Source organism: Oncorhynchus nerka, unplaced genomic scaffold (assembly GCF_034236695.1).
Source record: "Oncorhynchus nerka isolate Pitt River unplaced genomic scaffold, Oner_Uvic_2.0 unplaced_scaffold_1187, whole genome shotgun sequence".
Lineage (NCBI taxonomy): Eukaryota > Metazoa > Chordata > Actinopteri > Salmoniformes > Salmonidae > Oncorhynchus > Oncorhynchus nerka.
The window spans coordinates 111,587-135,342 of NW_027040145.1; the positions used below are offsets into that span (position 1 = coordinate 111,587).

Here is a 23,756-nt window from a genome sequence, read left to right on the forward strand (position 1 = left end):
ACGTGTGTATAGAGAAATAGACTGCATGGTTCCTCTGTTCCCTGGTGGCCTACACGTGTGTATAGAGGAATACACTGCATGGTTCCTCTGGTCCCTGGTGGCCTACACGTGTGTATAGAGGAATTCACTGCATGGTTCCTCTGTTCCCTGGTGGCCTACACGTGTGTATAGAGGAACACACTGCATGGCTCTTCTGTTCCCTGGTGGCCTACACGTGTGTATAGAGGAATACACTGCATGGTTCCTCTGGTCCCTGGTGGCCTACACGTGTGTATAGAGGAATTCACTGCATGGTTCCTCTGTTCCCTGGTGGCCTACACGTGTGTATAGAGGAATACACTGCATGGCTCTTCTGTTCCCTGGTGGCCTACACGTGTGTATAGAGGAATACACTGCATGGTTCCTCTGGTCCCTGGTGGCCTACACGTGTGTATAGAGGAATACACTGCATGGTTCCTCTGTTCCCTGGTGGCCTACACGTGTGTATAGAGGAATACACTGCATGGTTCCTCTGTTCCCTGGTGGCCTACACGTGTGTATAGAGGAATTCACTGCATGGTTCCTCTGTTCCCTGGTGGCCTACACGTGTGTATAGAGGAATACACTGCATGGCTCTTCTGTTCCCTGGTGGCCTACACGTGTGTATAGAGGAATACACTGCATGGTTCCTCTGGTCCCTGGTGGCCTACACGTGTGTATAGAGGAATACACTGCATGGTTCCTCTGTTCCCTGGTGGCCTACACGTGTGTATAGAGGAATACACTGCATGGTTCCTCTGTTCCCTGGTGGCCTACACGTGTGTATAGAGGAATACACTGCATGGTTCCTCTGTTCCCTGGTGGCCTACACGTGTGTATAGAGGAAATCACTGCATGGTTCCTCTGTTCCCTGGTGGCCTACACGTGTGTATAGAGGAATACACTGCATGGTTCCTCTGTTCCCTGGTGGCCTACATGTGTGTATAGAGGAATACACTGCATGGTTCCTCTGTTCCCTGGTGGCCTACACGTGTGTATAGAGGAATACACTGCATGGTTCCTCTGTTCCCTGGTGGCCTACACGTGTGTATAGAGGAAATCACTGCATGGTTCCTCTGTTCCCTGGTGGCCTACACGTGTGTATAGAGGAATACACTGCATGGTTCCTCTGTTCCCTGGTGGCCTACATGTGTGTATAGAGGAATACACTGCATGGTTCCTCTGTTCCCTGGTGGCCTACACGTGTGTAGAGAGGAATACACTGCATGGTTCCTCTGTTCCCTGGTGGCCTACACGTGTGTATAGAGGAAATCACTGCATGGTTCCTCTGTTCCCTGGTGGCCTACATGTGTGTATAGAGGAATACACTGCATGGTTCCTCTGTTCCCTGGTGGCCTACATGTGTGTATGTGTGTATAGAGGAATACACTGCATGGTTCCTCTGTTCCCTGGTGGCCTACACGTGTGTAGAGAGGAATACACTGCATGGTTCCTCTGTTCCCTGGTGGCCTACACGTGTGTATAGAGGAATACACTGCATGGTTCCTCTGTTCCCTGGTGGCCTACACGTGTGTATAGAGGAAATCACTGCATGGTTCCTCTGTTCCCTGGTGGCCTACACGTGTGTATAGAGGAATACACTGCATGGTTCCTCTGTTCCCTGGTGGCCTACATGTGTGTATAGAGGAATACACTGCATGGTTCCTCTGTTCCCTGGTGGCCTACACGTGTGTATAGAGGAATACACTGCATGGTTCCTCTGTTCCCTGGTGGCCTACACGTGTGTAGAGAGGAATACACTGCACGGTTCCTCTGTTCCCTGGTGGCCTACACGTGTGTAGAGAGGAATACACTGCATGGTTCCTCTGTTCCCTGGTGGCCTACACGTGTGTAGAGAGGAATACACTGCATGGTTCCTCTGTTCCCTGGTGGCCTACATGTGTGTATAGTGTCCTTTCTGTTATATGTGTTTGTGTTGTGTTTATATGTCCTTCATAACTGGGTTGTATATGTGTGTTTTTATGGAGGACCCTTGTGAAACGAGATGTGGTTTATGTGTGTGAGTTTCTCATACTTGTTTCTGTGTGTGTGTGTGTGTGTGTGTGTGTGTGTGTGTGTGTGTGTGTGTGTGTGTGTGTGTGTGTGTGTGTGTGTGTGTGTGTTCCAGCGGCGAGTCTGGCGCAGGGAAGACAGAGAACACTAAGAAAGTCATCCAGTATCTGGCTCATGTGGCCTCATCCCATAAGACTGGAACTCTGGGTAGAAACAAGGAGGCCTCACAGGTAAACTGGTGAAGGAGAGAGAGCGGGAGAAGAGGGGGAGGGGAGGGGGAGCGGAGAAGGGGGGAGGAAGAAGTGACTATATGGAGGAAATGGGGGAGAGGAGGAAAGGAGAGCTTGGTCAGGATACAAAGACAGAGGAGGGGAAGAAGATGTGAGGAAAGAGATGAATTGGATGAAGAAGGACAAGAATAGGATGAGAATTGATTGATGAATGAGGTTTATTGTCCTGACTGAGGGAGAGGCTTGATTGATGGATGCTGTTTATTGTCCTGACTGAGGGAGAGGATTGATTGATGGATGATGTTTATTGTCCTGACTGAGGGAGAGGATTGATGGATGATGTTTATTGTCCTGACTGAGGGAGAGGATTGATTTATGATGTTTATTGTCCTGGCTGAGGGAGAGGATTGATTGATGGATGATGTTTATTGTCCTGACTGAGGGAGAGGGTTGATTGATGATGTTTATTGTCCTGGCTGAGGGAGAGGATTGATGGATGATGTTTATTGTCCTGACTGAGGGAGAGGATTGATTGATGATGTTTATTGTCCTGGCTGAGGGAGAGGACTGATTGATGGATGATGTTTATTGTCCTGACTGAGGGAGAGGATTGATTGATGGATGATGTTTATTGTCCTGACTGAGGGAGAGGCTTGATTGATGATGTTTATTGTCCTGGCTGAGGGAGAGGATTGATTGATGGATGATGTTTATTGTCCTGACTGAGGGAGAGGTTTGATTGATGGATGATGTTTATTGTCCTGACTGAGGGAGAGGTTTGATTGATGATGTTTATTGTCCTGGCTGAGGGAGAGGATTGATTGATGGATGATGTTTATTGTCCTGACTGGGGGAATTGATTGATGGATGTTGTTTATTGTCCTGACTGAGGGAGAGGATTGATGGATGATGTTTATTGTCCTGACTGAGAGAGAGGGTTGATTGATGATGTTTATTGTCCTGACTGAGGGAGTGGATTGATGGATGGATGGTGTTTATTGTCCTGACTGAGGGAGTGGATTGATGGATGGATGATGTTTATTGTCCTGACTGAGGGAGTGGATTGATTGAGGGATGATGTTTATTGTCCTGACTGAGGGAGAGGGTTGATTGATGGATGATGTTTATTGTCCTGACTGAGGGAGAGGATTGATGGATGGATGATGTTTATTGTCCTGACTGAGGGAGAGGGTTGATTGATGGATGATGTTTATTGTCCTGACTGAGGGAGAGGGTTGATTGATGATGTTTATTGTCCTGGCTGAGGGAGAGGATTGATTGATGGATGATGTTTATTGTCCTGACTGAGGGAGAGGATTGATTGATGATGTTTATTGTCCTGGCTGAGGGAGAGGGTTGATTGATGGATGATGTTTATTGTCCTGACTGAGGGAGAGGTTTGATTGATGATGTTTATTGTCCTGGCTGAGGGAGAGGATTGATTGATGGATGATGTTTATTGTCCTGAGTGGGGGAATTGATTGATGGATGTTGTTTATTGTCCTGACTGAGGGAGAGGATTGATGGATGATGTTTATTGTCCTGACTGAGGGAGAGGGTTGATTGATGATGTTTATTGTCCTGACTGAGGGAGTGGATTGATGGATGGATGGTGTTTATTGTCCTGACTGAGGGAGTGGATTGATGGATGGATGATGTTTATTGTCCTGACTGAGGGAGTGGATTGATTGAGGGATGATGTTTATTGTCCTGACTGAGGGAGAGGGTTGATTGATGGATGATGTTTATTGTCCTGACTGAGGGAGAGGATTGATGGATGGATGATGTTTATTGTCCTGACTGAGGGAGAGGGTTGATTGATGGATGATATTTATTGTCCTGACTGAGGGAGTGGATTGATTGAGGGATGATGTTTATTGTCCTGACTGAGGGAGTGGATTGATGGATGATGTTTATTGTCCTGACTGAGGGAGAGGATTGATGGATGGATGATGTTTATTGTCCTGGCTGAGGGAGAGGATGGATTGATGGATGATGTTTATTGTCCTGACTGAGGGAGAGGGTTGATTGATGATGTTTATTGTCCTGGCTGAGGGAGAGGATTGATTGATGGATGATGTTTATTGTCCTGACTGAGGGAGAGGTTTGATTGATGATGTTTATTGTCCTGGCTGCGGGAGAGGATTGATTGATGGATGATGTTTATTGTCCTGACTGAGGGAGAGGATTGATTGATGATGTTTATTGTCCTGGCTGGGGGAGAGGATTGATTGATGGATGATGTTTATTGTCCTGACTGAGGGAGAGGATTGATTGATGGATGATGTTTATTGTCCTGACTGAGGCGGAGGATTGCTTGATGGATGATGTTTATTGTCCTGACTGAGGGAGAGGATTGATGGATGATGTTTATTGTCCTGACTGAGGGAGAGGATTGATGGATGATGTTTATTGTCCTGACTGAGGGAGAGGATTGATGGATGGATGTTGTTTATTGTCCTGACTGAGGGAGAGGATTGATTGATGGATGATGTTTATTGTCCTGACTGAGGTAGAGGGTTGATTGATGATGTTTATTGTCCTGACTGAGGGAGTGGATTGATGGATGGATGGTGTTTATTGTCCTGACTGAGGGATTGGATTGATGGATGGATAATGTTTATTGTCCTGACTGAAGGAGAGGGTTGATTGATGGATGATATTTATTGTCCTGACTGAGGGAGTGGATTGATTGAGGGATGATGTTTATTGTCCTGACTGAGGGAGTGGATTGATGGATGATGTTTATTGTCCTGACTGAGGGAGAGGATTGATGGATGGATGATGTTTATTGTCCTGGCTGAGGGAGAGGATTGATTGATGGATGATGTTTATTGTCCTGACTGAGGGAGAGGATTGATTGATGATGTTTATTGTCCTGGCTGGGGGAGAGGATTGATTGATGGATGATGTTTATTGTCCTGACTGAGGGAGAGGATTGATTGATGGATGATGTTTATTGTCCTGACTGAGGGAGAGGATTGATTGATGATGTTTATTGTCCTGGCTGGGGGAGAGGATTGATTGATGGATGATGTTTATTGTCCTGACTGAGGGAGAGGATTGATTGATGGATGATGTTTATTGTCCTGACTGAGGGAGAGGATTGATGGATGATGTTTATTGTCCTGACTGAGGGAGAGGATTGATGGATGATGTTTATTGTCCTGACTGAGGGAGAGGATTGATGGATGGATGATGTTTATTGTCCTGACTGAGGGAGAGGGTTGATTGATGATGTTTATTGTCCTGACTGAGGGAGTGGATTGATGGATGGATGGTGTTTATTGTCCTGACTGAGGGATTGGATTGATGGATGGATAATGTTTATTGTCCTGACTGAAGGAGAGGGTTGATTGATGGATGATATTTATTGTCCTGACTGAGGGAGTGGATTGATTGAGGGATGATGTTTATTGTCCTGACTGAGGGAGTGGATTGATGGATGATGTTTATTGTCCTGACTGAGGGAGAGGATTGATGGATGGATGATGTTTATTGTCCTGACTGAGGGAGAGGATTGATTGATGGATGATGTTTATTGTCCTGACTGAGGGAGAGGTTTGATTGATGATGTTTATTGTCCTGGCTGCGGGAGAGGATTGATTGATGGATGATGTTTATTGTCCTGACTGAGGGAGAGGATTGATTGATGATGTTTATTGTCCTGGCTGGGGGAGAGGATTGATTGATGGATGATGTTTATTGTCCTGACTGAGGGAGAGGATTGATTGATGGATGATGTTTATTGTCCTGACTGAGGCGGAGGATTGATTGATGGATGATGTTTATTGTCCTGACTGAGGGAGAGGATTGATGGATGATGTTTATTGTCCTGACTGAGGGAGAGGATTGATGGATGATGTTTATTGTCCTGACTGAGGGAGAGGATTGATGGATGGATGTTGTTTATTGTCCTGACTGAGGGAGAGGATTGATTGATGGATGATGTTTATTGTCCTGACTGAGGGAGAGGGTTGATTGATGATGTTTATTGTCCTGACTGAGGGAGTGGATTGATGGATGGATGGTGTTTATTGTCCTGACTGAGGGATTGGATTGATGGATGGATAATGTTTATTGTCCTGACTGAAGGAGAGGGTTGATTGATGGATGATATTTATTGTCCTGACTGAGGGAGTGGATTGATTGAGGGATGATGTTTATTGTCCTGACTGAGGGAGTGGATTGATGGATGATGTTTATTGTCCTGACTGAGGGAGAGGATTGATGGATGGATGATGTTTATTGTCCTGACTGAGTGAGTGGATTGTTGGATGGATGATGTTTATTGTGCTGACTGAGGGAGAGGCTTGATTGATGGATGATGTTTATTGTCCTGACTGAGGGAGAGGGTTGATTGAAGGATGATGTTTATTGTCCTGACTGAGGGAGAGGGTTGATTGATGGATGATGTTTATTGTCCTGACTGAGGGAGAGGGTTGATTGATGGATGATGTTTATTGTCCTGACTGAGGGAGAAGGTTGATTGATGGATGATGTTTATTGTCCTGACTGAGGGAGAGGGTTGATTGATGGATGATGTTTATTGTCCTGACTGAGGGAGAGGGTTGATTGATGGATGATGTTTATTGTCCTGACTGAGGGAGAGGGTTGATTGATGGATGATGTTTATTGTCCTGACTGAGTGAGAGGATTGATGGATGGATGATGTTTATTGTCCTGACTGAGGGAGAGGGTTGATTGATGGATGATGTTTATTGTCCTGACTGAGGGAGAGGGTTGATTGATGGATGATGTTTATTGTCCTGGCTGAGGGAGAGGATTGATTGATGGATGATGTTTATTGTCCTGACTGAGGGAGAGAATTGATTGATGATGTTTATTGTCCTGGCTGAGGGAGAGGGTTGATTGATGGATGATGTTTATTGTCCTGACTGAGGGAGAGGGTTGATTGATGGATGATGTTTATTGTCCTGTCTGAGGGAGTGGATGGGGAAACAGAATAAGGCAGGAAGAAAGTGAAAGAACGAGAGGGTGTAGGGAGGACTTGTTATGACTTGTTATGAAGTTGTGTTAAAGATGTATATTGAAACTATGGTTGAAACAAGGTGTACTGCTACATTTTGTATTACACTACATGTTGCTACTACTCCATGACTTCCTGTCTACTACTGTTCTTCTTGCTGATCAAGTGCCGCTGGAGGAATCAATATAGAGTGACCTCGATAATCATTCCTGCCTCTCTGCTCCTCTCCTCTCTCCCTGCCCTGTCCTCTCTCCCTGCCCTGTCCTCTCTCCCTGCCCTGTCCTCTCTCCCTGCCCTGTCCTCTCTTCCTGCCCTGTCCTCTCTCCCTGCCCTGTCCTCTCTCCTTGTCCTGTCCTCTCTCCCTGCCCTGTCCTCTCTCCCTGCCCTGTCCTCTCTCCCTGCCCTGTCCTCTCTCCCTGCCCTGTCCTCTCTCCCTGCCCTGTCCTCTCTCCCTGTCCTGTCCTCTCTCCCTGTCCTGTCCTCTCTCCCTGCCCTGTCCTCTCTCCCTGCCCTGTCTTCTCTCCCTGCCCTGTCCTCTCCCTGCCCTGTCCTCTCTCCCTGCCCTTTCCTCTCTCCTTGTCCTGTCCTCTCTCCCTGCCCTGTCCTCTCTCCCTGCCCTGTCCCCTCTCCCTGCCCTGTCCCCTCTCCCTGTCCTGTCCTCTCTCCCTGCCCTGTCCTCTCTCCCTGCCCTGTCCCCTCTCCCTGCCCTGTCCTCTCTCCCTGCCCTGTCCTCTCTCCCTGCCCTGTCCTCTCTCCCTGCCATCTCCTCTCCCTGCCCTGTCCTCTCTCCCCTGCCCTGTCCTCTCTCCCCCTGCCCTGTCCCCTCTCCCTGCCCTGTCCTCTCTCCCTGCCCTGTCCTCTCTCCCTGCCCTGTCCTCTCTCCCTGCCCTGTCCTCTCCCTGCCCTGTCCTCTCTCCCTGCCCTGTCCTCTCTCCCTGCCCTGTCCTCTCTCCCTGCCCTGTCCTCTCTCCCTGCCATCTCCTCTCCCTGCCCTGTCCTCTCTCCCTGCCCTGTCCTCTCTCCCTGCCATCTCCTCTCCCTGCCCTGTCCTCTCCCTGCCCTGTCCTCTCTCCCTGCCCTGTCCTCTCTCCTTGTCCTGTCCTCTCTCCCTGCCCTGTCCTCTCTCCCTGCCCTGTCCTCTCTCCCTGCCCTGTCCTCTCTCCCTGCCCTGTCCTCTCCCTGTCCTGTCCTCTCTCCCTGTCCTGTCCTCTCTCCCTGCCCTGTCCTCTCTCCCTGCCCTGTCTTCTCTCCCTGCCCTGTCCTCTCCCTGCCCTGTCCTCTCTCCCTGCCCTTTCCTCTCTCCTTGTCCTGTCCTCTCTCCCTGCCCTGTCCTCTCTCCCTGCCCTGTCCCCTCTCCCTGCCCTGTCCCCTCTCCCTGTCCTGTCCTCTCTCCCTGCCCTGTCCTCTCTCCCTGCCCTGTCCCCTCTCCCTGCCCTGTCCTCTCTCCCTGCCCTGTCCTCTCTCCCTGCCCTGTCCTCTCTCCCTGCCATCTCCTCTCCCTGCCCTGTCCTCTCTCCCTGCCCTGTCCTCTCTCCCTGCCCTGTCCCCTCTCCCTGCCCTGTCCTCTCTCCCTGCCCTGTCCTCTCTCCCTGCCCTGTCCTCTCTCCCTGCCCTGTCCTCTCCCTGTGTCCTCTCCCCCCCTGCCCTGTCCTCTCTCCCTGCCCTGTCCTCTCTCCCTGCCCTGTCCTCTCTCCCTGCCATCTCCTCTCCCTGCCCTGTCCTCTCTCCCTGCCCTGTCCTCTCTCCCTGCCATCTCCTCTCCCTGCCCTGTCCTCTCCCTGCCCTGTCCTCTCTCCCTGCCCTGTCCTCTCTCCCTGCCCTGTCCTCTCTCCCTGCCCTGTCCTCTCTCCCTGCCATCTCCTCTCCCTGCCCTGTCCTCTCTCCCTGCCCTGTCCTCTCTCCCTGCCATCTCCTCTCCCTGCCCTGTCCTCTCTCCCTGCCCTGTCCCCTCTCCCTGCCCTGTCCCCTCTCCCTGCCATCTCCTCTCATTCCCCCTCTCATGTTCTCTCCTCCCCCTACTGCCCCTTATCCTCCCCTTTTTCTACTGTTTTCCTTCTCTTCTTTCTCCTATCCTTTCCTCCCTCTCTCCCTCCTCCCTCTTGATTTTGCACTCTCTCCTACCCTCTCTCCTCCAACCTCCCCCTCTTTCTTGTCCTTCTCTCCTGCGTGTTCAGATGGATGGCAGTAGGTCGTTGCCCCGGGGCAGTTCCATGGTGAACAGGGTGAGTGGGCTCTATCCTGTCCTGTCTTCTCCTCTTTCCTTCTCTTCTGTTCTGCCTACAGATTCTGGTTTGTGCTCCAGACTAACATCCTTTAACAACACCATTACTGATGTGTTCCTCCATAACTGTCAAGCATTTTGTTTTTGTTTGTACTGCATTCATTGGTCTGTTGTTGTCTTTTTTTGTTTGTTTGTCTCATCCGTTGATTCTCTCAACCTTCCCGTTTTTCTCAATCTCTCAGAGTGTGAAATATGTGAGTATAATATAAAGTATAAAGACTATCACCACTGTGGGCTGATTAAGGTTAAACATTGCAGAATTGCAGATAGATGTAGAATGTATAGAGCAGACATAACTATCTTGTTCAGTGTACGAGAGAATCTTGTCTGGTTTAGACAATACATTTCTGTCTGAATGTTCTGAAAAGTTGCTGTCTCCTGAATGAAAGCCCTGCTGTTCTCTGGTGTCTATGGGTGTTTGGATTTTTACTGTACGGTATATCTGTAGCAACACCCAATGGGTGCTAGAATAAGTGGTGATGGGCGGGTCTATGAATCTCTCTCAACGTCCTGATTGGCTGGATTAACAACCTGTCAATCTTCAAACCATATACAGATGCCCAATGAAATGCTCTAGTTTCCTGATTGACAGCTGGTGTTAATCCCGCCCATAGGTGGGTCTCAGAATCATTCCCCTCATCGGTGAAGGAAAGCTTTGGAATTCACTGATGATGCACAAAAGCTTGGTCTTAAAACAACCGTCCATCTGAAAACCAGATAGGTGGAATCTCCCCTAAACCCTTTGGACGCTTAGATAGAGCCATCACCTTAGTGGTTACACCTATCCAGTCTTTTCTGATCTCTGATCTAGAGGTTGTTCTCAGACCGGGCTATAGACCTCCCTCCCCATCCTCCCTTTACAGTGAATGAGCTCAATGCTTCCATTCTGGTGGCCACACCTGTGAATGATGCCCAAATACACCAGGCATTTACCATGTAGAATAGTTAAGCATACATTCTGGCTGTTCAGGAGTCTCCACACATACCTGTCTGTGTGTGTGCGTGCTTTTATGTGTGTGTGTTGTTGCGTGCGTTTGTCTAGTAGTATGTGCATTGTTGTCAGTCTGAGTTTTGTTCCCATTTAAAGCCCTGGCTTCTTGCTGTGTGTAGCTTTGAGTGCTGCTTGGCTGGCGTTCTTCACCTGGCGCTTTTAAATCCCCCTCCAGTAGCTCCCTAGATAATGCTAATGCTACTGTACTTAAAGCTATAGAGCTAGTAGAGCTATAGCCTGAGCCACTGTGTAGCTAAAGCTAGAGATAGCATCTGCGTAAAGCTAGACATAGCATCTGCGTAAAGCTAGAGATAGCATCTGCGTAAAGCTAGAGATAGCATCTGCGTAAAGCTAGAGATAGCATCTGCGGCCATACTTTCTGATCTAACGCCGTGGTTCTCGACTGACACGATAAATTCATGTGAACTAGTGCAACAGCACAGGGACAGGCTATTACACAGCCTCTGTGCTAGTTGGTTTCTGCTTACCCCACTTACACGTTGTCTCGCCAACGTCTGGCCGAGGTCTTGGCAAGGCACCAATGTAGAGTTGTTGAATGCACAAAGTCTGGCACCTTGGCTGGCATATGTTAGCTGGCTAGATGCTGAAAATGTCTGTAAGAGAACACATGAAAAGCTATTTATCTCTAGATTTCTCTGGACTCATCCTGTTGAGATGCTATTACAGACTATATCTTGAAATTCAGAGTTGAGACCACTGGGTTACTGCTTTGTTTGCTCTCTGATGAGTCTGGTCTCCCCTCTTTTGTACTGGTGATTGGGGGAACAGTATTTTGGGTTGTGGAGTTGCTTTGTGATGTATGTCCCAGTGTTGATGCGGTGCCTGTCCTGTCCTCCAGGGGGAGCTAGAGAGACAGCTGCTACAGGCCAACCCCATCCTGGAGGCCTTCGGAAATGCCAAGACTGTCAAGAACGACAACTCCTCCAGATTTGTAAGAATGTATTAATATCTAGATTGATCCCAGATAAGATCTACAGTATGTTTTTAATTGGTTGTATTTTTATTTACTGTGTTTGTTGTTGAGTTTGTATCATTTTTTCATTAATATGTTAATCATCAACTGACGCATTTCTTCTCCTCTTGTCTCTCAGGGCAAATTCATCCGTATTAACTTTGACGTGGCTGGATATATTGTCGGTGCCAACATTGAGACCTGTATCCTTCCTCTGCAGTCAAACTCTGTTTCGAGTCCCAACCTAAATATTACTGTTGTAATTCATTAGTATGCTCACTGTTGGGTCACTGCTAATCTGTCATCAGGTAGAAGTTGCCCTACACACAGGGGTGAGCTCAGGGAAGCAGGGGATGCAAAACTGCCCTTAGGTTAGTGTCTGGGGCTATTGAACCCTTCCTTTACTCCTGACCTCAGACCTGCTGGAGAAGTCGAGGGCGATCCGCCAGGCCAAAGATGAAAGGACCTTTCACATCTTCTACCAACTCATGTGTGGAGCTTCAGAGGCCACCAGAGGTGAGAGAGGGGGAGAGGAGAAAGAGAGGGTAGGAGAGGGAGGGGAGAAAGAGAGGGTAGGAGAATAGGTTGATCTGGTGAATAGGTTGATCTGGTGAATCGGTTGATCTGGTGAATAGGTAGATCTGGTTAATAGAGATCTGGTGAATAGGTAGATCTGGTTAATAGAGATCTGGTGAATAGGTAGATCTGGTGAATAGGTAGATCTGGTGAATAGATAGATCTGGTAAATAGGTTGATCTGGTGAATAGATAGATCTGGTGAATAGGTAGATCTGGTTAATAGAGATCTGGTGAATAGGTAGATCTGGTGAATAGATAGATCTGGTAAATAGGTTGATCTGGTGAATAGGTAGATCTGGTGAATAGATAGATCTGGTGAATAGATAGATCTGGTGAATAAATAGATCTGGTGAATAGATAGATCTGGTGAATAGATAGATCTGGTAAATAGGTTGATCTGGTGAATAGATAGATCTGGTGAATAGATAGATCTGGTGAATAGATAGATCTGGTGAATAGATAGATCTGGTGAATAGATAGATCTGGTGAATAGGTAGATCTGGTTAATAGAGATCTGGTGAATAGGTAGATCTGGTGAATAAATAGATCTGGTGAATAGATAGATCTGGTGAATAGGTAGATCTGGTGAATAGGTAGATCTGGTGAATAGATAGATCTGGTGAATAGATAGATCTGGTGAATAGATAGATCTGGTAAATAGATAGATCTGGTGAATAGATAGATCTGGTGAATAGGTAGATCTGGTGAATAGGTAGATCTGGTGAATAGATAGATCTGGTGAATAGATAGATCTGGTTAATAGAGATCTGGTGAATAGATAGATCTGGTGAATAGATAGATCTGGTGAATAGATAGATCTGGTGAATAGGTAGATCTGGTGAATAGATAGATCTGGTGAATAGATAGATCTGGTGAATAGGTAGATCTGGTGAATAGATAGATCTGGTGAATAGATAGATCTGGTGAATAGATAGATCTGGTGAATAGAGATCTGGTGAATAGATAGATCTGGTGAATAGGTAGATCTGGTGAATAGATAGATCTGGTGAATAGATAGATCTGGTGAATAGATAGATCTGGTGAATAGATAGATCTGGTGAATAGGTAGATCTGGTGAATAGGTAGATCTGGTGAATAGGTAGATCTGGTGAATAGGTAGATCTGGTGAATAGATAGATCTGGTGAATAGGTAGATCTGGTGAATAGGTAGATCTGGTGAATAGATAGATCTGGTGAATAGATAGATCTGGTGAATAGATAGATCTGGTGAATAGATAGATCTGGTGAATAGATAGATCTGGTTAATAGATAGATCTGGTTAATATATAGATCTGGTGAATAGATAGATCTGGTGAATAGATAGATCTGGTGAATAGATAGATCTGGTGAATAGAGATCTGGTGAATAGATAGATCTGGTGAATAGGTAGATCTGGTGAATAGATAGATCTGGTGAATAGATAGATCTGGTGAATAGATAGATCTGGTGAATAGATAGATCTGGTGAATAGGTAGATCTGGTGAATAGGTAGATCTGGTGAATAGGTAGATCTGGTGAATAGGTAGATCTGGTGAATAGATAGATCTGGTGAATAGGTAGATCTGGTGAATAGGTAGATCTGGTGAATAGATAGATCTGGTGAATAGATAGATCTGGTGAATAGATAGATCTGGTGAATAGATAGATCTGGTGAATAGATAGATCTGGTGAATAGATAGATCTGGTTAATAGATAGATCTGGTTAATATATAGATCTGGTGAATAGATAGATCTGGTGAATAGATAGATCTGGTGAATAGAGATCTGGTGATCTGTTTTTGTTTGAAAATTTAAATTTCGATTCATGACATTTGATCATTTTACTGATTACTGTCCTCTCTTACTCTGTTTCTCTCTCTCTGTTTCCCTGTCTTTCTGTTTCCCTGGCTCTGTTTCCCGCTCTCACTCTGTTTCCCTGTCTTTGTTTCCCTCTCTCTCTCTGTTTCCCTGTCTCTCTGTTTCCATGTCTCTCTGTTTCCCTCTCTCTCTCTGTTTCCCTGTCTCGCTGTTTCCCTATCTCTCTCTGTTTCCCTGTCACTGTTTCCCTCTCTCTGTTTCTCTCTCTCTCTCTGTTTCCCTGTCTCTCTGTTTCCTTCTCTCTCGGTTTCCCTGTATCTCTGTTTCCCTCTCTCTCTGTTTCTCTGTCTCTGTTTCCCTGTTCTCTGTTTCCTTCTCTCTCTGTTTCCCTGTCTCTCTGTTTCCCTCTCTCTCTCTCTGTTTCCCTGTCTCTCTGTTTCCCTCTCTCTCTATGTTTCCCTGTCTCTTTGTTTCCCTCTCTATCTCTGTTTCCCGCTCTCTCTCTCTGTTTCCCTGTCTCTCTGTTTCCCTCTCTCTTTCTGTATCCCTGTCTCTTTGTTTCCCTCTCTATATCTGTTTCCCTGTCTCTCTCTCTCTGTTTCCCTGTGTCTCTGTTTCCCTCTCTCTCTCTGTTTCCCTGTCCCTCTGTTTCCCTCTCTCTCTCTCTGTATCCCTGTCTCTTTGTTTCCCTCTCTCTCTCTGTTTCCCTGTGTCTCTGTTTCCCTCTCTCTCTGTTTCTCTGTCTCTGTTTCCCTGTTCTCTGTTTCCTTCTCTCTCTGTTTCCCTGTCCCTCTCTCTCTGTTTCCCTGTGTCTCTGTTTCCCTCTCTCTCTCTGTTTCCCTGTCTCTCTGTTTCCCTCTCTCTCTCTCTGTTTCCCTGTCTCTCTGTTTCCCTCTCTCTCTCTGTATCCCTGTCTCTCTGTTTTCCTCTCTATCTCTATTTCCCTGTCTCTCTGTTTCCCTCTCTATCTCTGTTTCCCTGTCTCTCTCTCTGTATCCCTGTCTCTCTGTTTCCCTCTCTCTCCCTCTGTTTCCCTCTCTCTATCTGTTTCCCTGTCACTCTGTTTCCTTCTCTCTCTGTTTCCCTGTCTATCTGTTTCCCCCTCTCCCTCTGTTTCCCTGTCTCTCTGTTTCCCTCTCTCTCTCTGTATCCCTGTCCCTCTGTTTCCCTCTCTCTCTGTTTCCCTGTCTCTCTCTCTCTGTTTCGCTGTCTCTCTGTTTCCCTCTCTATCTCTGTTTCCCTGTCTCTCTCTCTCTGTTTCCCTGTCTCTCTGTTTCCCTCTCTCTCCCTCTGTTTCCCCCTCTCTCTCTTCCTCTCTGTCTGTAGCAGACCTTCTCCTTGGTAGTGCTGACCAGTACAGGTTTCTGAGTGGAGGTGCTATACCTGTTCCAGGCCAGAGTGACGCTGACAACTTCACCCAGACCATGGACTCTATGACCATCATGGGATTCACACCAGAGGAGTCTCTGTGTAAGTGAGAGAGGGATGGAGGGGAGGGGAGGAATGGGGGGGGACAGAGCTTTCCTCAGAACATGGAAGTAAAAAACTATATTTTCTCTCTATCCCTTTCTGCCTGTCTGTCTGTCTCCCTCCTCCCTCCCTCTCCTCCTCTCCATCCCTCTCTTTCTGTCTGTCTCCCTCCTCCCTCCCTCCCCTCCTCTCCATCCCTCTCTTTCTGCCTGTCTGTCTGTCTCCCTCCCCTCCTCTCCATCCCTCTCTTTCTGCCTGTCTGTCTGTCTCCCTCCCCTCCTCTCCATCCCTCTCTTTCTGCCTGTCTGTCTGTCTCCCTCCCCTCCTCTCCATCCCTCTCTTTCTGCCTGTCTGTCTCCCTCCTCCCTCCCTCCCTACCCTCCTCTCCATCCCTCTCTTTCTGCCTGTCTGTCTGTCACCTCCCTCCCTCCCTGCCCTCCTCTCCATCCCTCTCTTTCTGCCTGTCTGTCTCCCTCCTCCCTCCCTCCCCTCCTCTCCATCCCTCTCTTTCTGCCTGTCTGGCTCCCTCCTCCCTCCCCTCCTCTCCATCCCTCTCTTTCTGCCTGTCTGTCTGTCTCCTCCCTCCCTTCCTGCCCTCCTCTACATCCCTCTCTTTCTGCCTGTCTGTCTCCCTCCTCCCTGCCCTCCTCTCCATCCCTCTCTTTCTGCCTGTCTGTCTGTCTGTCTCCTCCCTCCCTCCCTGCCCTCCTCTCCATCCCTCTCTTTCTGCCTGTCTGTCTCCCTCCTCGCTCCCTCCCTGCCCTCCTCTCCATCCCTCTCTTTCTGCCTGTCTGTCTGTCACCTCCCTCCCTCCCTGCCCTCCTCTCCATCCCTCTCTTTCTGCCTGTCTGTCTCCCTCCTCCCTCCCTCCCCTCCTCTCCATCCCTCTCTTTCTGCCTGTCTGTCTCCCTCCTCCTCTCCTCTCCATCCCTCTCTTTCTTTCTGCCTGTCTGTCTGTCTGTCTGTCTCCCCTCCTCTCCATCCCTCTCTTTCTGCCTGTCTGTCTGTCTCCCTCCCCTCCTCTCCATCCCTCTCTTTCTGTCTGTCTCCTCCCTCCCTCCCTCCCCTCCTCTCCATCCCTCTCTTTCTGCCTGTGTGTCTGTCTGTCTCCCTCCCCTCCTCTCCATCCCTCTCTTTCTGCCTGTCTGTCTGTCTGTCTGTCTGTCTGCCTGTCTGTCTGTCTCCCTCCCCTCCTCTCCATCCCTCTCTTTCTGCCTGTCTGTCTGTCTCCCTCCCCTCCTCTCCATCCCTCTCTTTCTGCCTGTCTGTCTGTCTCCCTCCCCTCCTCTCCATCCCTCTCTTTCTGCCTGTCTGTCTGTCTCCCTCCCCTCCTCTCCATCCCTCTCTTTCTGCCTGTCTGTCTGTCTGTCTGTCTGTCTGCCTGTCTGTCTGTCTCCCTCCCCTCCTCTCCATCCCTCTCTTTCTGCCTGTCTGTCTGTCTCTCTCCCCTTCTCTCCATCCCTCTCTTTCTGCCTGTCTGTCTGTCTCCCTCCCCTCCTCTCCATCCCTCTCTTTCTGCCTGTCTGTCTGTCTCCCTCCCCTCCTCTCCATCCCTCTCTTTCTGCCTGTCTGTCTGTCTCCCTCCCCCTCCTCTCCATCCCTCTCTTTCTGCCTGTCTGTCTGTCTCCCTCCCTCCTCTCCATCCCTCTCTTTCTGCCTGTCTGTCTGTCTCCTCCCCTCCTCTCCATCCCTCTCTTTCTGCCTGTGTGTCTGTCTGTCTCCCTCCTCCTCTCATCCCTCTCTTTCTGCCTGTCTGTCTGTCTCCCTCCCCTCCTCTCCATCCCTCTCTTTCTGCCTGTCTGTCTGTCTCCCTCCCCTCCTCTCCATCCCTCTCTTTCTGCCTGTCTGTCTGTCTCCCTCCCTCCTCTCCATCCCTCTCTTTCTGCCTGTCTGTCTGTCTCCCTCCCTCCTCTCCATCCCTCTCTTTCTGCCTGTCTGTCTGTCTCCCTCCCCTCCTCTCCATCCCTCTCTTTCTGCCTGTCTGTCTGTCTCCCTCCCCTCTTCTCCATCCCTCTCTTTCTGCCTGTCTGTCTGTCTCCCTCCCTCCTCTCCATCCCTCTCTTTCTGCCTGTCTGTCTGTCTGTCTCCCTCCCTCCTCTCCATCCCTCTCTTTCTGCCTGTCTGTCTGTCTCCCTCCCCTCCTCTCCATCCCTCTCTTTCTGCCTGTCTGTCTGTCTCCTCCCCTTCTCTCCATCCCTCTCTTTCTGCCTGTCTGTCTGTCTCCCTCCCTCCTCTCCATCCCTCTCTTTCTGCCTGTCTGTCTGTCTCCCTCCCCTTCTCTCCATCCCTCTCTTTCTGCCTTTCTGTCTGTCTCCCTCCCCTCCTCTCCATCCCTCTCTTTCTGCCTGTCTGTCTGTCTCCTCCCCTCCTCTCCATCCCTCTCTTTCTGCCTGTCTGTCTGTCTCCCTCCCCTCCTCTCCATCCCTCTCTTTCTGCCTGTCTGTCTGTCTCCTCCCTCCTCTCCATCCCTCTCTTTCTGCCTGTCTGTCTGTCTCCCTCCCCTCCTCTCTCCATCCCTCTCTTTCTGCCTGTCTGTCTGTCTCCCTCCCCTCCTCTCCATCCCTCTCTTTCTGCCTGTCTGTCTGTCTCCCTCCCCTCCTCTCCATCCCTCTCTTTCCCTCCCTCCCTCCCTCCCTCCCTCCCTCCCTCCCTCCCCCTCCTCTCCATCCCTCTCTTTCCGCCTGTGTGTCTGTCTGTCTCCTCCCTCCTCTCCATCCCTCTCTTTCTGCCTGCCTGTCTGTCTGTCTGTCTGTCTGTCTGTCTGTCTGTCTGTCTGTCTGTCTGTCTGCCTGTCTGTCTGTCTGTCTCCCTCCCCTCCTCTCCATCCCTCTCTTTCTGCCTGTCTGTCTGTCTCCTCCTCCTCTCCATCCCTCTCTTTCTGCCTGTCTGTCTGTCTCCTCCCTCCTCTCCATCCCTCTCTTTCTGCCTGTCTGTCTGTCTCCTCCCCTCCTCTCCATCCCTCTCTTTCTGCCTGTCTGTCTGTCTCCTCCCCTCCTCTAAATCCCTCTCTTTCTGCCTGTCTGTCTGTCTCCCTCCCCTCCTCTCCATCCCTCTCTTTCTGCCTGTCTGTCTGTCTCCCTCCCCTCCTCTCCATCCCTCTCTTTCTGCCTGTCTGTCTGTCTCCCTCCCCTCCCCTCCTCTCCATCCCTCTCTTTCTGCCTGTCTGTCTGTCTCCCTCCCCTCCTCTAAATCCCTCTCTTTCTGCCTGTCTGTCTCCCTCCTGTTAGCCATGTTGAAGGTGATCTCTGCGGTGCTCCAGTTTGGGAACATCTCGTTCACTAAGGAGAAGAACCAGGACCAGTGCTCCATGCCAGACGACACGGCTGCCCAGAAACTGAGCCACCTGCTGGGCATCAGCGTGCTGGAGTTCTCCCGGGCCATCCTCACCCCCAGGATCAAAGTAGGACGCGAGTACGTTCAGAAGGCCCAGACCAAAGAACAGGTGAGACACACACACATACACACACATATACACATACACACACACAAATACACACATATACACACACACATATACACAATTGGTGTGAGAAGCACATGCTAGTTTCTTAAAATATCTAAATGAATAATGCTCTCTCTCTCTCTCTTCTTTATCTTCTCTTTCTCTTCTCTCTCTTCTCTCTCACTCTTCTCTCTCACTCTTCTCTCTCTCTCTTCTCTCTCACTCTTCTCTCTCTCTTCTCTCTCACTCTCTTCTCTCTCACTCTTCTCTCTCTTCTCTCTCACTCTTCTCTCTCTTCTCTCACTCTTCTCTCTCTTCTCTCTCTCTTCTCTCTCGCTTCTCTATCTTCTCTCTCTTCTCTCTCTCTTCTCTCTCACTCTTCTCTCTCTCTCTTCTCTCTCACTCTTCTCTATCTTCTCTCTCTCTTCTCTCACTCTTCTCTCTCTCTCTTCTCTCTCACTCTTCTCTCTCACTCTTCTCTCTCTTCTCTCTCGCTTCTCTCTCTCTTCTCTCTCTCTTCTCTCTCACTCTTCTCTCTCTCTCTTCTCTCTCTCTCTTCTCTCTCACGCTTCTCTATCTTCTCTCTCTCTTCTCTCTCTCTTCTCTCTCACTCTTCTCTCTCTCTCTTCTCTCTCTCTCTTCTCTCTCACTCTTCTCTCTCTTCTCTCTCTCTTCTCTCTCACTCTTCTCTATCTTCTCTCTCTCTTCTCTCTCTCTTCTCTCTTCTCTCTCTTCAATTAAATTCAAGGGGCTTTATTGGCATGAAAAACATGTCAAATCAAATCTAATTTTATTTGTCACATACACATGGTTAGCAGATGTTAATGCGAGTGTAGCGAAATGCTTGTGCTTCTAGTTCCGACAATGCAGTAATAACCAACAAGTAATCTAACTAAAACTACTGTCTTACACTTGTGTGTATAAGGGGATAAAGAATATGTACATAAAGATATATGAATGAGTGATGGTACAGAGCGGCATAGGCAAGATACAGTAGATGGTATCGAGTACAGTATATACATATGAGATGAGTATGTAAACAAAGTGGCATAGTTAAAGTGGCTAGTGATACATGTATTACATAAAGATGCAGTAGATGATATAGAGTACAGTATATACGTATACATATGAGATGAATAATGTAGGTTATGTAAACATTATATTAGGTAGCATTATTTAAAGTGGCTAGTGATATATTTTACATCATTTCCCATCAATTCCCATTATTAAAGTGGCTGGAGTTGAGTCAGTGTGTTGGCAGCAGCCACTCAATGTTAGTGGTGGCTGTTTAACTGTCTGATGGCCTTGAGATAGAAGCTGTTTTTCAGTCTCTCGGTCCCAGCTTTGATGCACCTGTACTGACCTCGCCTTCTGGATAATAGTGGGGTGAACAGGCAGTGGCTCAGGTGGTTGTTGTCCTTGATGATCTTTATGGCCTTCCTGTAACATCAGGTGGTGTAGGTGTCCTGGAGGGCAGGTAGTTTGCCCCCGGTGATGCGTTGTGCAGACCTCACTACCCTCTGGAGAGCCTTACGGTTGAGGGCGGAGCAGTTGCCTTACCAGGCGGTGATACAGCCCGCCAGGATGCTCTCGATTGTGCATCTGTAGAAGTTTGTGAGTGCTTTTGGTGACAAGCCGAATTTCTTCAGCCTCCTGAGGTTGAAGAGGCGCTGCTGCGCCTTCTTCACGATGCTGTCTGTGTGAGTGGACCAATTCAGTTTGTCTGTGGTGTGTATGCCGAGGAACTTAAAACTTGCTACCCTCTCCACTACTGTTCCATCGATGTGGATAGGGGGGTGTTCCCTCTGCTGTTTCCTGAAGTCCACAATCATCTCCTTAGTTTTGTTGACGTTGAGTGTGAGGTTATTTTCCTGACACCACACTCCGAGGGCCCTCACCTCCTCCCTGTAGGCCGTCTCGTCGTTGTTGGTAATCAAGCCTACCACTGTTGTGTCGTCCGCAAACTTGATGATTGAGTTGGAGACGTGCGTGGCCACGCAGTCGTGGGTGAACAGGGAGTACAGGAGAGGGCTCAGAACGCACCCTTGTGGGGCCCCAGTGTTGAGGATCAGTGGGGTGGAAATGTTGTTGCCTACCCTCACTACCTGGGGGCGGCCCGTCAGGAAGTCCAGTACCCAGTTGCACAGGGCGGGGTCGAGACCCAGGGTCTCGAGCTTGATGACGAGCTTGGAGGGTACTATGGTGTTAAATGCCGAGCTGTAGTCGATGAACAGCATTCTCACATAGGTATTCCTCTTGTCCAGATGGGTTAGGGCAGTGTGCAGTGTGGTTGAGATTGCATCGTCTGTGGACCTATTTGGGCGGTAAGCAAATTGGAGTGGGTCTAGGGTGTCAGGTAGGGTGGAGGTGATATGGTCCTTGACTAGCCTCTCAAAGCACTTCATGATGACGGAAGTGAGTGCTACGGGGCGGTAGTCGTTTAGCTCAGTTACCTTAGCTTTCTTGGGAACAGGAACAATGGTGGCCCTCTTGAAGCATGTGGGAACAGCAGACTGGGATAGGGATTGATTGAATATGTCCGTAAACACACCAGCCAGCTGGTCTGCGCATGCTCTGAGGGCGCAGCTGGGGATGCCATCTGGGCCTGCAGCCTTGCGAGGGTTAACACGTTTAAATGTTTTACTCACCTCGGCTGCAGTGAAGGAGAGGCCGCATGTTTTGGTTGCAGGCCGTGTCAGTGGCACTGTATTGTCCTCAAAGCGGGCAAAAAAGTTATTTAGTCTGCCTGGGAGCAAGACATCCTGGTCCGTGACGGGGCTGGTTTTCTCTTTGTTATCCGTGATTGACTGTAGACCCTGCCACATACCTCTTGTGTCTGAGCCGTTGAATTGAGATTCTACTTTGTCTCTATACTGACGCTTAGCTTGTTTGATTGCCTTGCGGAGGGAATAGTTACACTGTTTGTATTCGGTCATGTTTCCGGTCACCTTGCCCTGATTAAAAGCAGTGGTTCGCGCTTTCAGTTTCACGCGAATGCTGCCATCAATCCACGGTTTCTGGTTTGGGAATGTTTTAATCATTGCTATGGGAACGACATCTTCAACGCACATTCTAATGAACTCGCACACCGAATTAGCGTATTCGTCAATGTTGTTGTCTGTGTTAACTGTGTCTGTGTTAACATTGCCAAAGCAAGTGAGGTAGATAATATACAAAAGTGAAATAAACAATCAAAATTAACAGTAAACATTACACATACAGAAGTTTCAAAACAATAAAGACATTACACGTGTCATATTATGTATATATACAGTGTTGTAACAATGTACAAATGGTGAAAGTACACAAGGGAAAATAAATAAGCATAAATATGGGTTGTATTTACAATGGTGTTTGTTCTTCACTGGTTGCCCTTTTCTTGTGGCAACAGGTCACACATCTTGCTGCTGTGATGGCAGACTGTGGAATTTCCCCCAGTAGATATGGGAGTTTATCAAAATTGGGTTTGTTGTCGAACTCTTTGTGGATCTGTGTAATCTGAGGGAAATATGTATCTCTAATATGGTCATACATTGGGCAGGAGGTTAAGAAGTGCAGCTCAGTTTCCACATCATTTTGTGGGCAGTGAGCACATAGCCTGTCTTCTCTTGAGAGCCATGTCTGCCTACGGCAGCCTTTCTCAATAGCAAGGCTATGCTCACTGAGTCTGTACATAGTCAAAGCTTTCCTTAAGTTTGGGTCAGTCACAGTGGTCAGGTATTCTGCCTCCTCAGTGTACTCTCTGTTTAGGGCCAAATAGCATTCTAGTTTGCTGTTTTTTTGTTAATTCTTTCCAAGGTGTCAAGTAATTATCTTTTTGTTTTCTCATGATTTGGTTGGGTCTAATTGTGCTGCTGTCCTGGGGCTCTGTGGGGTGTGTTTGTGAACAGAGCCTCAGGACCAGCTTGCTTAGGGGACTCTTCTCCAGGTTCATCTCTCTGTAGGGGATGGCTTTGTTATGGAAGGTTTGGGAATCGCTTACTTTTAGGTGGTTGTAGAATTTAACAGCTCTTTTCTGGATTTTGATCATTAGTGGGTATCGGCCTAATTCTGCTCTGCATGTATTATTTGGTGTTCTACGTTTTGCAGAATTCTGCATGCAGAGTCTCAACTTGGTGTTTGTCCCATTTTGTGATGTCTTGGTTGGTGAGCGGACCCCAGACCTCACAACCATAAAGGGCAATGGGCTCTATGACTGATTCAAGTATTTTTAGCCAGATCCTATGCTCTCTCTCCTCTCTCTCTCTTATCTCTCTCTCTTCTCTCTCTCCTCTCTCTCTCTCTTCTCTCTCTAGGCTGACTTTGCTGTGGAGGCGTTGGCCAAAGCTACATATGAGCGTCTGTTCCGTTGGCTGGTCCACAGGATCAACCGGGCGCTGGACCGCAGACAGAGACAGGGAGCCTCTTTCATAGGCATACTGGACATAGCAGGCTTTGAGATCTTCCAGGTGTGTGTGAATCTGTGAGTGTGTCTGTGTGTGTCTGTGAGTGTGTCTGAGTGTGTGTCTGTGAGTGTGTCTGAGTGTGTGTGTGTGTCTGAGTCTTTCTTTCAACTCCTGTTTGCAGTCTCTTCTCAAGTTCACTACACAATATCTGACCTCTCTCTTCCCCTGTCTCTTCCCACTCTCTTCCCTCTTCTCTCTCTCTCTCTCTCTCTCTCTCTCTCTCTCTCTCTCTCTCTCTCTCTCTCTCTCTCTCTCTCCCTCCTCCCTCCACAGTTGAACTCATTTGAGCAGCTGTGTATCAACTACACCAACGAGAAGCTGCAGCAGCTGTTCAACCACACCATGTTCATCCTGGAGCAGGAGGAGTACCAGAGGGAGGGCATCGAGTGGAGCTTCATCGACTTCGGCCTGGACCTGCAGCCCTGCATCGACCTCATCGAGAGACCGGTACACTCACACATATAGCTCACCTTCAACCTTCTCCTGGATAAAACCCAACATCCACCTGGCCTGCAACAGGAGCACCTC

General features: G+C 48.5%; 1 protein-coding gene across 1 annotated transcript in view; it reads left to right on the forward strand.

Annotated features, from left to right (window-relative positions):
• LOC115117585 (myosin-10-like) overlaps positions 1–23,756 on the forward strand; it is an 88,985-nt gene that overhangs the window by 31,042 nt on the left and 34,187 nt on the right. Inside the window, exons 6-15 of the mRNA XM_065015974.1 lie at positions 2,147–2,261; positions 9,426–9,439; positions 9,535–9,544; positions 11,383–11,475; positions 11,636–11,699; positions 11,914–12,012; positions 15,198–15,341; positions 18,569–18,783; positions 23,079–23,231; positions 23,502–23,675. Coding sequence (XP_064872046.1) covers positions 2,147–2,261; positions 9,426–9,439; positions 9,535–9,544; positions 11,383–11,475; positions 11,636–11,699; positions 11,914–12,012; positions 15,198–15,341; positions 18,569–18,783; positions 23,079–23,231; positions 23,502–23,675 — 1,081 coding nt within the window. The remainder of the gene's footprint in view (positions 1–2,146; positions 2,262–9,425; positions 9,440–9,534; positions 9,545–11,382; positions 11,476–11,635; positions 11,700–11,913; positions 12,013–15,197; positions 15,342–18,568; positions 18,784–23,078; positions 23,232–23,501; positions 23,676–23,756) is intronic.